Source organism: Tauraco erythrolophus, chromosome 9, assembly GCF_009769465.1.
Source record: "Tauraco erythrolophus isolate bTauEry1 chromosome 9, bTauEry1.pri, whole genome shotgun sequence".
Classification (NCBI taxonomy): Eukaryota; Metazoa; Chordata; class Aves; order Musophagiformes; family Musophagidae; genus Tauraco; species Tauraco erythrolophus.
In genome coordinates, this window is record NC_141473.1 from 19048004 (window position 1) to 19060092 (window position 12089).

General features: G+C 42.0%; 1 protein-coding gene across 1 annotated transcript; it reads left to right on the forward strand.

Moving 5' to 3' along the window:
* The first annotated feature begins 5973 nt into the window (after positions 1-5973).
* On the forward strand, positions 5974-7347 carry LOC104370420 (D(1)-like dopamine receptor). The gene has a single exon (XM_009983356.2). The coding sequence runs from the start codon at positions 5974-5976 to the stop codon at positions 7345-7347; it is 1374 nt and encodes a 457-aa protein (XP_009981658.2).
* Positions 7348-12089: the final 4742 nt, after the last annotated feature.

Consider the following 12089-nt stretch of genomic DNA (forward strand, 5'->3'; position numbering starts at 1 on the left):
TGGTACAGCTCTAAATGGATCTGTGCATTTCCTGCATCACCAGAAGTTTAAGGGAATAATCAAAGAATATTTAGGCAGTCTGAGGAAGGACAATGTTGTCTTGTCTACTTCAGTTCTAAACTGGTGAATATGAAGGGAAGATGACTACCCTTGACCTGATCTTTTCTAGTAGTGAAAATAAGGCATTCTCTCAGACTGGAGAGTAGCTACAAGATAAATCAGAGCAATCCTATCATTTTAAAATCATAAGAGTCATCATGTCCAGGTGGCATACCCAAGAACTCTGAAAGCACTTATAGATGCAGTGGTTAGGTTGTTAGCAAAAATATGCAGCTTTTTTGTGAGACTTGAAGGGCCTAAATTGTGCACCTGTATTTAAATTATAACTCTACAGCGCCTCCTCCAGGCACTCCCAATTAGGGATTTATTCAAGACTGGATTGGAAAGGATAGCTCAGTGGAGTCTCAACCAAATGCCTCGGTGACTGCTAGAAGCCAGTATCAGGTCCCTAACTAACACCTATGATCTCTACACTGATGAAACTCTGAAAACTTCTGAACTTTAAGGTCCAGATATTCTTGTGTATACTGCCTAGATATGTCCTGATGCAGCCACAGTGAGAGACTCCAGAGTGTGCTAACCTCTTCACTCCCTGGGCATGCTGCGGTCCATGAGAGGGAAACTCGGGTACAACATCAGGAAGGGAACCAGGACATGCTCTAAAGAAGTTCTTGGTCCAGATGAGGATTTTGGAGCATGCTGCAATACACACCTACAGCTCAATTTAGACAAATCCTGAATGGTCCACTCACTAGAAGAACACAGAACCACTCTGTTTAGATTACGTAAAACAAATACACAGATAATGCTGAGACCCTGCATCTAGTCAATTTGTCAGCCACACTACAATAAAACACCTTATTGATTATGGAATGAAAGGATCTGATTGGCAAAGTTTCTGCAAAGAGATATCTCTTGCTGAGCTGGTATAAAATACTGTCTTGATTTTGTCAAAATAGCAACAGGGGAGAACTGATGACAATCATTCTTTGACATTTAAAATTCCTTAAATGTTATCCTTCATAAAAAGATTGCTGAAAGAAATTAAGAAACCTCTCTTTATTCTCACCGAAATCTGTTTAGCCACTTAGTGGTCAAACATGCAAGAAGTAGCATTTCACTGCTGAGTACCCATTGCACTGATACCAGCAAACATTGTGGAAAAGCCATTTACCTGTAGTTGTTGTTCTCCTGGCACCCTGACACAGGAAATCCCAATTGCAAATAGGGACCGTCTTCCAAATTAGATCACATGAAAGCATCACAGCATCCCCACAGACTGGTATTCATAAGCTATCATATAGGGGTGCTTGGAGGGCCTTTCCGAAAAGTGAATTTGATGTCTCTGGCCATTATATCTGGGAGAGAAGCCAGGCACTTTTCCCAGAAAAGTAATTTAGTTAGCAATTACATCACTTTTAGTCTTCCTTACTTAACTTTAAAGGTATTCCAAATTAAAGATCTGATTTACTAAACAACTCTTAATGAAATCACTTTAAGGACCATAGTAACTTCAAATGACAAGCTACAGTGGACTCTATTAAACATCACAAATTCAAATTATTTCTGTTAAGTCCAAACAGACTAAGCATGCTTATGATACTTACCTGTTGATTTAGTTATTCTTTCTTTAACTTGCCTAGACAGTTTTTGAAACAATGAATTATTCAGTGACTTTCAGTTCTATCATACAGCTAATCCATATCTCTGTAATAAAAAGGTCATTTATTTTCAACAGTAAATGCTGGATTCACTATACAAATAGATTATCAGTCTCAGTATATGATCAAGTTCACAAAACTCACATAGCATTGAAAGCATGCATACAATATTTAAAGACAAGATGATAAGCACACACACACGTACACATATATGTGTAGGGGCAATGGCTTTAAACTGAAAGAGCGTAGATTTACATTAGATATAAGGAAGAAATTTTTCACTCTGAGGGGGGTGAGGCACTGGAACAGGTTGCCCAGAGAAGTTGTAGATGCCCCATCCCTGGAAGTGTTCAAGGCCAGGTTGGATGAGGCTTTGAGCAACCTGGTGTTGTGGACGGTGTCCCTGCCCATGGCAGGAGGGTTGGAACTGGATGATCTTTGAGGTCCCTTCTAACCCTAACAATTCTATGATTCTATGATTCTGTGAACAAGATCAGATAGCTGTACAGAGATAGAGAGACAGATAGGTGGATAGATAGATTCCTGGACAGATAATCATATTGGTTTCAGGTGTAACATTATTGCCTTTCACGACATTTTCTTCCAATATATACAAAATCAGCCACAAAAAGTAGCTCTAAAGGTAATTACAAAACCCAGTTTAGTCTAATTCACATACTATCAATGTTTTTTCAGACTGCAAGCAAGACAGTTAACTTATGCAGAGCACCATTTTACCAGTACCTCGATACACCTTTACACAGTGCGATCATATTCCATTAAATGATACTGCTTCATGAAGTTGGTTATAATAGTGCTTCTCCGTTTGGATAAGATCTCAAAATTAAATGAACTATCTAATTAACCACTGTTGGTATTACATTCTTTTGACAAAGCAGTAATAATTGGCACTGGATAAACGTGGCTGAAATCTACAGTCACTGTCTTTATGAGATCTTGCAACGTCAGTGAGATTTGGCATTAGTCTGCAGGCACGGCGTGGACCCTGTCATTCACCTTCTCGAAGCTCATTCTGCCCAGCAAACCACAGCATGAGAGCACAGGACATGAGAGTTGCTGTGCCCTTCCAGGAGGCACCTTGAGGCTTGGGTCGAAACATCGTGTCCTGTTGAACATGGAATTTTAACCTGTTTCAGCTATCCAGGCAGCTAGCGCGTTAGAGATCTAGACAGAGGCATGACCTCCAAATACAATCACAGTAAACCATTAAAGGCTTAATTTTAAGTTCTGAATCAGATCTTCTCTTAATCATAATATGTGCTATAAATGTGTGAGGACTGAGTCTAGGATGAGATAGTTTTACAACAGAGAAGTAAGACAAGAAGAAGGAAAGGAGAGGGAGGAGGAAACTGATTTAGGTTTCTTATGTAGGTCTGCCTGACCAGGCTTCCTTCTTTCTCTTCTTGGAAGGAGAGAGATTTTGAATACAGTGACCACATTTAAAAGATGTACAACATACAGATGTTATATATATTGCAATATGTTTACATATATTCTCTGGATAAGTTATTTTTTCACAGATGGAACGAGCTTGCAAATTTTCTGGAGTCACCAGAGACCATGTTATCCAGTCCATCAGTATTTTTTACATTATTTTGCTCAGACCCTTCCTATACTATCCCCAGTAAGATTAATTCAAGAAACAGCTACAGGCCTTAAAATCAAAGTTTACAGCATTTTCTACTCAATGCATACACTGATTTTCACACAGCATTGTGTTTTCCCCCCTGCCTCTCTTTCCTCCATCTCCAATAAGCTTACACGTCACTCCACCATGCCCAATATAGGAATAAGAGCAGACCAGTGTTTCTATTCCTGTCTTTGCCACTGACTCACTGTATAGTTTCTTAAGCATTTGCATCTTGCACTTGGATCTTCTGGTATCTAAGAAGATGAATGTGTATGCTGATGTTTTCTTTAGGATAAGAGCATTCATAATGTCTCCCTCCCTCTGGATTCTCTTGTGCTTAATACAGGTTGAGTCTGCACTGCAACTTTCCTATTGGTGAGGGTATTAGTAGGGGTTCTGACTTCTACCCAGAAGCCTACTTTAATTACACCTGTAGGAAGTTAATTTTTTGAGACATCTGCCTCTCAGTCAGATTTGACTTCAGCCAAGAGCCTCAAAATTTTGAAGTAGGGCACTTGCATAAAAACATATGCACACAAAACAGCATGCTCACATACACTTCCCTTTATAATGCAGGCTAAAAGGAGCTAGAGATATTTGCAGAGCGTAACAGACCCTGGGAACTGGAGATGCACAGAGATGCTGAAAACAGTTGTTTTTATAAAGATAATGCTAGCCACCTTCGGCTACAGAGCCCTGTAGCACTACTATCTGCTGAATATGCAAAAGTATTGCTCTTTCTTTTTTCAGTGCTCTATTGCCTTAATTCCATCTACTGTCTCATTTACAATTCTCCACAAATACATTCTTTTCTTCAAGGTCATTTTATTGATTGTTAAATAAGAGTAAATGTATTGAGTCAAATTAGCAAGTATGTAGATAATTCTTACAAACTAAGATTTAGTTCTTAGTATTGGAATGAAAATCAGAGACCTAGTGTGGTTTGCAGATGTTGGCAAAATCCATGTACATGGAACTACAAATGGTTCCAAATAAGATGAGGTGTGGAGCTGGCTTTTATCTTGCAGCCTGCTATTTTGACAGCTACTACTGTTTTAACAAAGTATATATTTTATCAGAGAAAATTCTAGATAAATTGTTTGATTTATGAGTTAGTCTTATAGACAAACACATTAACAAGAAATGCATTCCAATTTTCAGTGTCACAGCAGGAATAACACAGTGGGCTGCATTACAAAGACTGTGGTCTCCAAGGCACAAAGCAACTACAATCTTAAAAAACATAACCAAACGTTAACAATCTGTTATGAACTAGTACAATCCAGCTAGTTTATCTTAAATATGCTGATTTTTACAGGCTAAGCTGCTGGCTTTGCTCTTGAAAATGTATTTTTAAAATCTCCTGTCTCTCTTCTAATTACCAAGAATATCGGTAAGAGTATGATGGAAATCAGATAGTTACTGGCTTGAAAATTATTTGTATTGGCATTAGTAGTTTTATTTAAGAGGCAAAAAGAAAACAACAAACAACTCATCTAAAAATAAATACCTGTTTGTCATGTTAATTAATTACGAGTTGATATTTCCTATTCACATCCCAATCCCTTTTTTCTTGTGACAGGATTACCGTATAAATTCTTCCAAAATAAAGGACTATACCCTATTTGCATTAGGATACTTTATTGAAAGTATGCTGTAAATATATGCAATACATTTACGTGACAATATGTATACAATTATAACAGCAAACGGAAGACTATTGAAATACATCAGAAAACACCTTTGGCTGAAAAATACAGTGGCAGGGTTTGGGTGCTTGTGTCTGAGGAAATGCATGAACAACCTACTGCCAAAATGCAACAAATCCAAACTACAGATGTCTTAGGTTTCTATGCTTTTGGTTTCTTTACACAGGATTTCAATTCGAAACAAACAAAAAATAAACAGCAAAATACTGTTTTGGTGAAAACACAGCTTCTAATACCCAGATTTGCTAGCCTTCTCAATGCAAACAGACGCGAAGTGCTGTCCTGCTCTTTAAGAAACCTGAAATTTGATCGTGGTCTCCCAAAGCAGGAGATACTTGGAAAGCGCCAGCTTCTCGTCCCTGACACTTACGCAAGTACAACCTGAAGACTGCAGAAAGGCTTCCCAGAGAGATGCTGTGGGGAAGACTCTCTCCGTGCAGTTACGAAGGTCGCTCGATCCTGGGGACTTTCCACGCCGTTCCCCACCCGGCAGCAAGCTCCCTCTGAACGCGGGCTCGCCCCTCTGCTCTCTCCAGCTGCCCGGGGAGCGCTGCCGCCGCCGCCCGCTCCGCACCCGCGCCGCAGCGGGACGGTGCCTTCCTCGCAAGGAGCCGCGACCAGGCGAGAGGCGGGCGGCCGCACGCCGCCGGCGCGGTGAGTAGCCCCGAGGCAGCCCGCCCCGCCGCCCGCCGCCGCGGGGGAAACTGAGGCAGGCGGCGGGGCGGCGGACAGAGATGCTCCCGCGGGCGGCCGCGGACGGCGCCGGCTGCCAGGGGTCCCGCCGCCCCCTCGGGAGGCGTCCCGCCGGCAGGAGCGGCCGGGGGGACCGAGGCCGGCTCTTCCTCCGGGGGAGCGGGGTCGGCGGTGCGACGCGGCCGGGGGAGCGCTCCTGATGGGGAGCGCGGCGGCGGGGGACGGCCCGCGGGCGCTGCGGGCCCTCACCGGGTGCCTGCTGGGCGCCCTGGTGCTGAGCACGCTGGTGGGCAACGCGCTGGTGTGCCTGGCCGTCCTGCGCTTCCGCCACCTGCGCGCCAAGGTCACCAACTGGTTCGTGCTGTCGCTGGCTGTCTCAGACCTCTGCGTGGCCCTCCTGGTGATGCCCTGGAAGGCGGTCACTGAGGTGGCTGGTGGCTCCTGGCTCTTCGGTGGCCGCTTTTGTGACACCTGGGTGGCCTTTGACATCATGTGCTCCACCGCCTCCATCCTTCACCTCTGCATCATCAGCCTGGACCGGTACTGGGCCATCGCCAGCCCCTTTCGTTATGAGCGCAGGATGACACGGCGCCTTGCCTGCACCATGATAGCCGTGGCCTGGGCCCTCTCCATCCTCATCTCCTTTGTCCCAGTGCAGCTACACTGGCATAAAGCCAAGGACATGATATATCCAGGCTCCTGGCTGCCTGGGACGCCTCGCTGTGAGGTCAGCCTGAACCGCACCTATGCCATCACCTCCTCCCTTATCAGCTTCTACATCCCTGTGGCCATCATGATCATCACCTATACCAGGATCTACCGCATTGCCCAGGCCCAGATCCGCCGCATCTCCACTCTTGAGCGAGCAGGGGGGCAGTGGCCAGCTCAAGGCAAGGAGCCCACCTCCTCTTTGCGGAGTTCCCTGCGCAAGGAGACCAAGGTGCTCCAGACCCTCTCTATCATAATGGGAGTCTTCGTTTGCTGCTGGCTGCCCTTCTTCCTGCTCAACTGTCTGCTGCCTTTCTGCCAGCCCAAGCTGGAGAGTGACCATGAAGGACAATCACTCTGTGTTGGCCAAACCACCTTCAATATCTTTGTGTGGTTTGGCTGGGCCAACTCCTCAGTGAATCCAGTGATCTATGCTTTCAACGCAGACTTCAGGCGGGCTTTCAGCAACCTGCTGGGCTGCCGGTGCTTCTGCTGTGGCACACCAAGATCTGCTGTGGAGAGGGTCAACTTCAGCAATGAGCTAGTTTCCTATCATCATGACACCACCTGCCAGAAGGAAGGAGCTGCCTCATTGTCAGTACGCCACACTGCTGTCACTGCATGGGTACAGCCCATACCCCATGCCATAAGCCTTCAGGCAGAGGACAGCAGCGAAGAGGTGTCTATGGAGAAGAGGCCTGTGACTTCTCAGACACAGGCTGCCCCTGGCTGCAGCCCCAAGAGTCATCAGGTACCAGACATTTTGCAATTCGATTGCGAGGCAGAGCTATCCTTGAAAACTACTACTCCCTATATGGGACTTGGTCAATGTGAGGGACCCCATCATCCTGTTCCAGAGGGATAAGTGTGTGTGCATTTCTCACACACACAGCCATCCCATGGGGAGAGTTCAGTCTGCCAGCACATGAGATATGCCTGTCCCCCAGCAAAGTCCCATCCTAGAGGGATGGGGACCTGCTGCTCTTATCCCAGAGAGGTGACAAGAGCGTGAATTCCACCCAAAAACCATGTAGCAACCACATATTAACCACTTCCTACAGCCACCTTCACCTCTTACTCTCTTTCACAGTCAGTAGACATTTCCCATGCATTTGTTCACCCCCACACTTCAGTCAAACTTGTGATTTTTTTTTTAAGAATAGTGGGATAATTAGATAAAAATAAAACCAACTCGTAGTTTGAGACTCTATAATATAATGCTATATAGATAAGTTAATCTTAGATTTAGCTTCATTGCTAAAACCCATTTTTCTCCCCTCTCATGGTTTCACATCATACATGTGCATAGCCCAAGTCTTAAAGGTTTCTGTTTGGTTTTACTCCTGTGTTTATTTCAAAGCTGCCTGTCTGGATGTACACATCTGAATGTGTGTCAGGCTCTTAAAAAAAAATTAATCTATTAAAACATCACTGTCTTACGTTGAGTAAAAGACTGCTCAAAACCCTCGAAAATTACGGTAAACGCCCTTTTATGCAGGACTCTAAACAGTTTCAGGTGCCAAACTTAATCCAAGCTTAATGATACTAAGCTAGGATCTTCCTCATCCTCAAATTGTAGAAAGTGTAGTATTGTATCAGGCTAAAGTAACAGCAGGATGGTGTTTGAGAACTAACACTACAACTCCAGTGTGATTTAAGCTGCCATCAGCTGAGGCAGCTGCAATCTTTTTTCCTACTAGTTCAGGCAGCCAATCCTTCCAGAAGGCAAGCTAGTCCACAGAATAAAATGTGACCACGTCATCTCCAGGTGCAACTGTCCAGAAAGAGACATCAAGAATGCTTACACTGCAAGAGTTTTCTTGGACATTCAGTCTTCTAGATGGCACAGCTGATATCCTTAGAGCAGTGATCCATGCTGAAAAGCCAGACTCTCCTGGTGATCCTGCTCCCCTTGAATTTAAACTGTGTGTAGTTCTGAAGTCCCTGTACGCATTTCCCCCATCACATTATTCTTATGGGAAAAAAATTGGTTTTGCTATCCTGCTCTTTTCAGGAGTGTGTCCTTGATGGATATTTGGTTGTGACCGTAATGTAATCTGTTTTTTGTGCCCAAGACCAGCAGGACAAGAGGTAGCGGGCTTAACTGTAAGAAAGACCAAGGCAAGACTTTGGAAAAACTTTCTAAGAATAAGGATAATTAAGCACTGGAGCAGATTGCCTAGGGAGGTTATGACATCTGTCTCAGTAAAAGTCTTTAAGATGACATTGCTGAACATCTGTCAGAAATGACATTGGCATTGTTAATCCTGTCTTGAGGCAGAGGTGTAGTGTAACAATCTCTTGAGATCTTTTCTAGACTTGCTTCACTATGACAACACGTCTCTTTAAGCATTGAACTTAAGATGTTTGGGTTTTGGTTTTTTTGTGTGGGTTTTTTGTTTGTGTTTTTGGTTTGGTTTTTTTTTTGCATGCAATGATCCTTAGCTGTTTTCCTGAAGGTAAAAAAAATACAGGTAAGAACTTTGGACCCCATTGCTGTATTTCCCTTCTTCTTAGTGATTACCCAATTTTCTTAGCATTTAACAACTATCTTTCAGCATGCCTAGTGTCTCATCTGGAGAGAAACCCTGAAATACACCAAGTATTTCCTTAAAAGAGAGATAACATCTGTGTTTTTTGTTTTGATTCCCTTTGATTATTTTCTAGGTCATCATTTGTGAAATGTACAGGGATTCAGATGCTAAAGGGTCAACGAATTTGTGAGAGGATTTTCCTTGCTACATTTCTTCCTTCTTACATAAACCAGAAATATTTATTGTAAGAGTGTCATCATCTTTTATCTCCTCCAAAGAAACAAAATTATACCTTAGAGCTGTAAGAGACTTCTCATCTCACCCCCTCCACACTAAAACCCATCCTGGGGATATACTGACACACCTGATAAGATACAATCCTGAAGCGTGGCTCCCTCGCTACCTGCTGCACTTCTGATTCTGTTGCCAGAGCTTCAGCCTGCTCCATCCCTCAGGGAGTTAATTCTCTCTGCCCACACGCATTTTCCTTCTCATGGGCAGGCAGGTAGTCTTCTGGCAGTCAAGGCCATGTATGTGCAGTCTCATTATTAGTGATAGAAGCTGTTAATTAATGGAAGGGAAGAATTTACCTTCTCAAGGTTTGCCCTGCCTATGGAAGCTGTCTTGCCTGGGAAATAGTCTGGACTTAATACAGTGACAAAAACTTAGTGTATGACAGAGCAGGTGGCAGAAATTAGGCAACGAATATATTTGAATAATGTTTTCTCTTAAGAATAATCAGAAATGCATGGTAGCTTTGATTTATAGAACTAAATCTGTGTTAAGAACAGAGAAAGCTATTTGTATCAGTGCTTGTGGCTCTAGTTTAAATAATCATTAATAGGTCAGATTGTACTTGAAAACAAATGGATATTTACCTGAAGAAAAAGACTGGTGTTTACTGAAGCTTTTCAAAGGGACAATTTAAAATTGCTTTTTGTAAGTGATCCTGGAAGTAATTGTTTGTACCTTATTGATAATGGTCATACTGATGTGCAGATGATACATGTTACAATAGTTCACAGCTGTAAGGTCCATTGTAGTAAATGCAGTGTAATGTTTAAGGCTGCGATAATTTTCAGAAATCGTGTATTATAAACTGTTTATACTAATTTTAAATGGCATATTACTGAAGGTGCTTCACACGAAAGAGACACCACACAGCCCTTCATACTACATCTTCTGCTATTGCTGATTTGATAACACATGAATATTGATACTGTATGTATTTGTATACTGTAAATATTGATACTGTATGTATTCCAAAGGCTGAGCAGCCACTTCTCAGAGTGAAAACTAGTACAGTCATATGGATATTCAGCTTTATATTTATATGAAGTTTTGGACTCCTCCACTTGGATGTTTTCAGGAAGGGTACTTCATAAAAGGCCAGCCATGAAGTTATTTTAGCTTTTATATATTGCGAAATGTATTTCCTAGGCATCAGAGGAGATATTTTTCCAAAATTAGTCTTCCCTTCTCCTCCCTTTATTTCTTGCTAAATTGTTGTAATTTGTTTTGCTGAGTCTGAATATAGACTAAATAACATTGTGTCTGCTCTTAGAAAATCCATCCAAATATACGTACTAATGGAAAATTAATGAAGTAGTTCTGATTTAGCAACTATTACATATAGTTGCTATGATAAACATAAAAATATTAAATCTCATCCACAAGTTTATAGTTACGATGTAACTATAACAAATGCTTAATTCAATGGAAATATCAATGTAAAGGAAGCAAAGATCATACCTCAACTGTATACATTTTTTCTTATCCCTCTGATGATAAGCTAATGCTCTAACGTTTCAGTAAAACTTTTCTTTCAGTGAGAAACAGCTAACCTAGGTAGCAAAAAGAGAAATCTGTTATAAAACTCAGTTGCTATAAGCATCTGTTGTTTGCTTTTGCCAAAATCATGCTTCTCATGCTGGATTTCAGATGAAGCACCTACGCATGCCATATTAAGTATATTTCAATCAGTTGAGTATTTCTCAGTAAAAATTCTCTTGTGAAAAATTCTCCATTCTTCATAAACTGTTTTTTTCTCACCTAGGGGGTTGAAGTGCCTTTCTGGATGTTAAGCACCATCAGTCCCGTCCCCCTGCACTCTGATGTACTTAAGTGGTTTTGTCACCATGGTTACAGGCTCCCACCTCATAACTCTTAACTTAATTTATCTCATTGTTATAATTTAACTCACTTTCCTGAATCCTCTCTCTTTCCTACTGCAAAGGGACATACAGCAGGATGCACCCTCTGGACATGGATAACTCCTCAGATTTCTGGTTCTCAAGACCCAATTTGCATTTACACCAAAGAAAGGCACAAAGATATTAGAGTAATGAATTTTCCTAGCATATTTGGCTTGAAAAAAAAAAACACATGGTAATCCTGATCTGGGATTGTGATCCTTTACCAATCCCTACCTGTCTAATCATTCAAGACCTTTTAGAAAAGCCAGGGCTTATGCCTGCATTTCATGTTTTTCTAAGTACCAGCTACATGATAGGAAAACTGCCTATCAGTGGAACTACTGACAGCAATAAATTGAATGTGGACATGTATGCAGGAGCTTTACATGTGCATAGCATAAAATGAATGAAGCTGCTGAGGAAAATGCACGTTTATCTTCATCAACCAGAGGAGCAGAATTTCATCTTGAGCCAGTTTTATTTTAGTTCAGGTAGTGAGAAGACATTTCCACTTGTAAAATGTGCAGAAACCGTTGCTAGGTTCCCCTATTTCTTTAAAGATCATTTTCACAGAGTTTTCTGCAGTTCAACATTTTCATATATTTTTAACTAATTCAGTTCATCTTTGCACCCACCCTTGGTGAGAACACATCACTTCATTTTATGCTTTTCATATTTAAAAATCTGAACTGGCTGAATGCAGTTTATATACGCTATGTCATGGGCTCAAATCCTGTGATGACTTTTGCATGAAAAGTAACTCACTACATGCAAGTAAGTGATCTGAGCTTCTGTTACAGTCAATGGAGATCTAGGTCAAACAGGCAAATGTGTCTAGAGTGATTTACTGGACCAGGTGAAGATACCTACTTTAGGAT

Coding starts and splice junctions, on each gene's coding strand:
- LOC104370420 (XM_009983356.2), top strand. CDS start 5,974: ATGGGGAGCGCGGCGGCGGGGGACGGCCCGCGGGCGCTGCGGGCCCTC.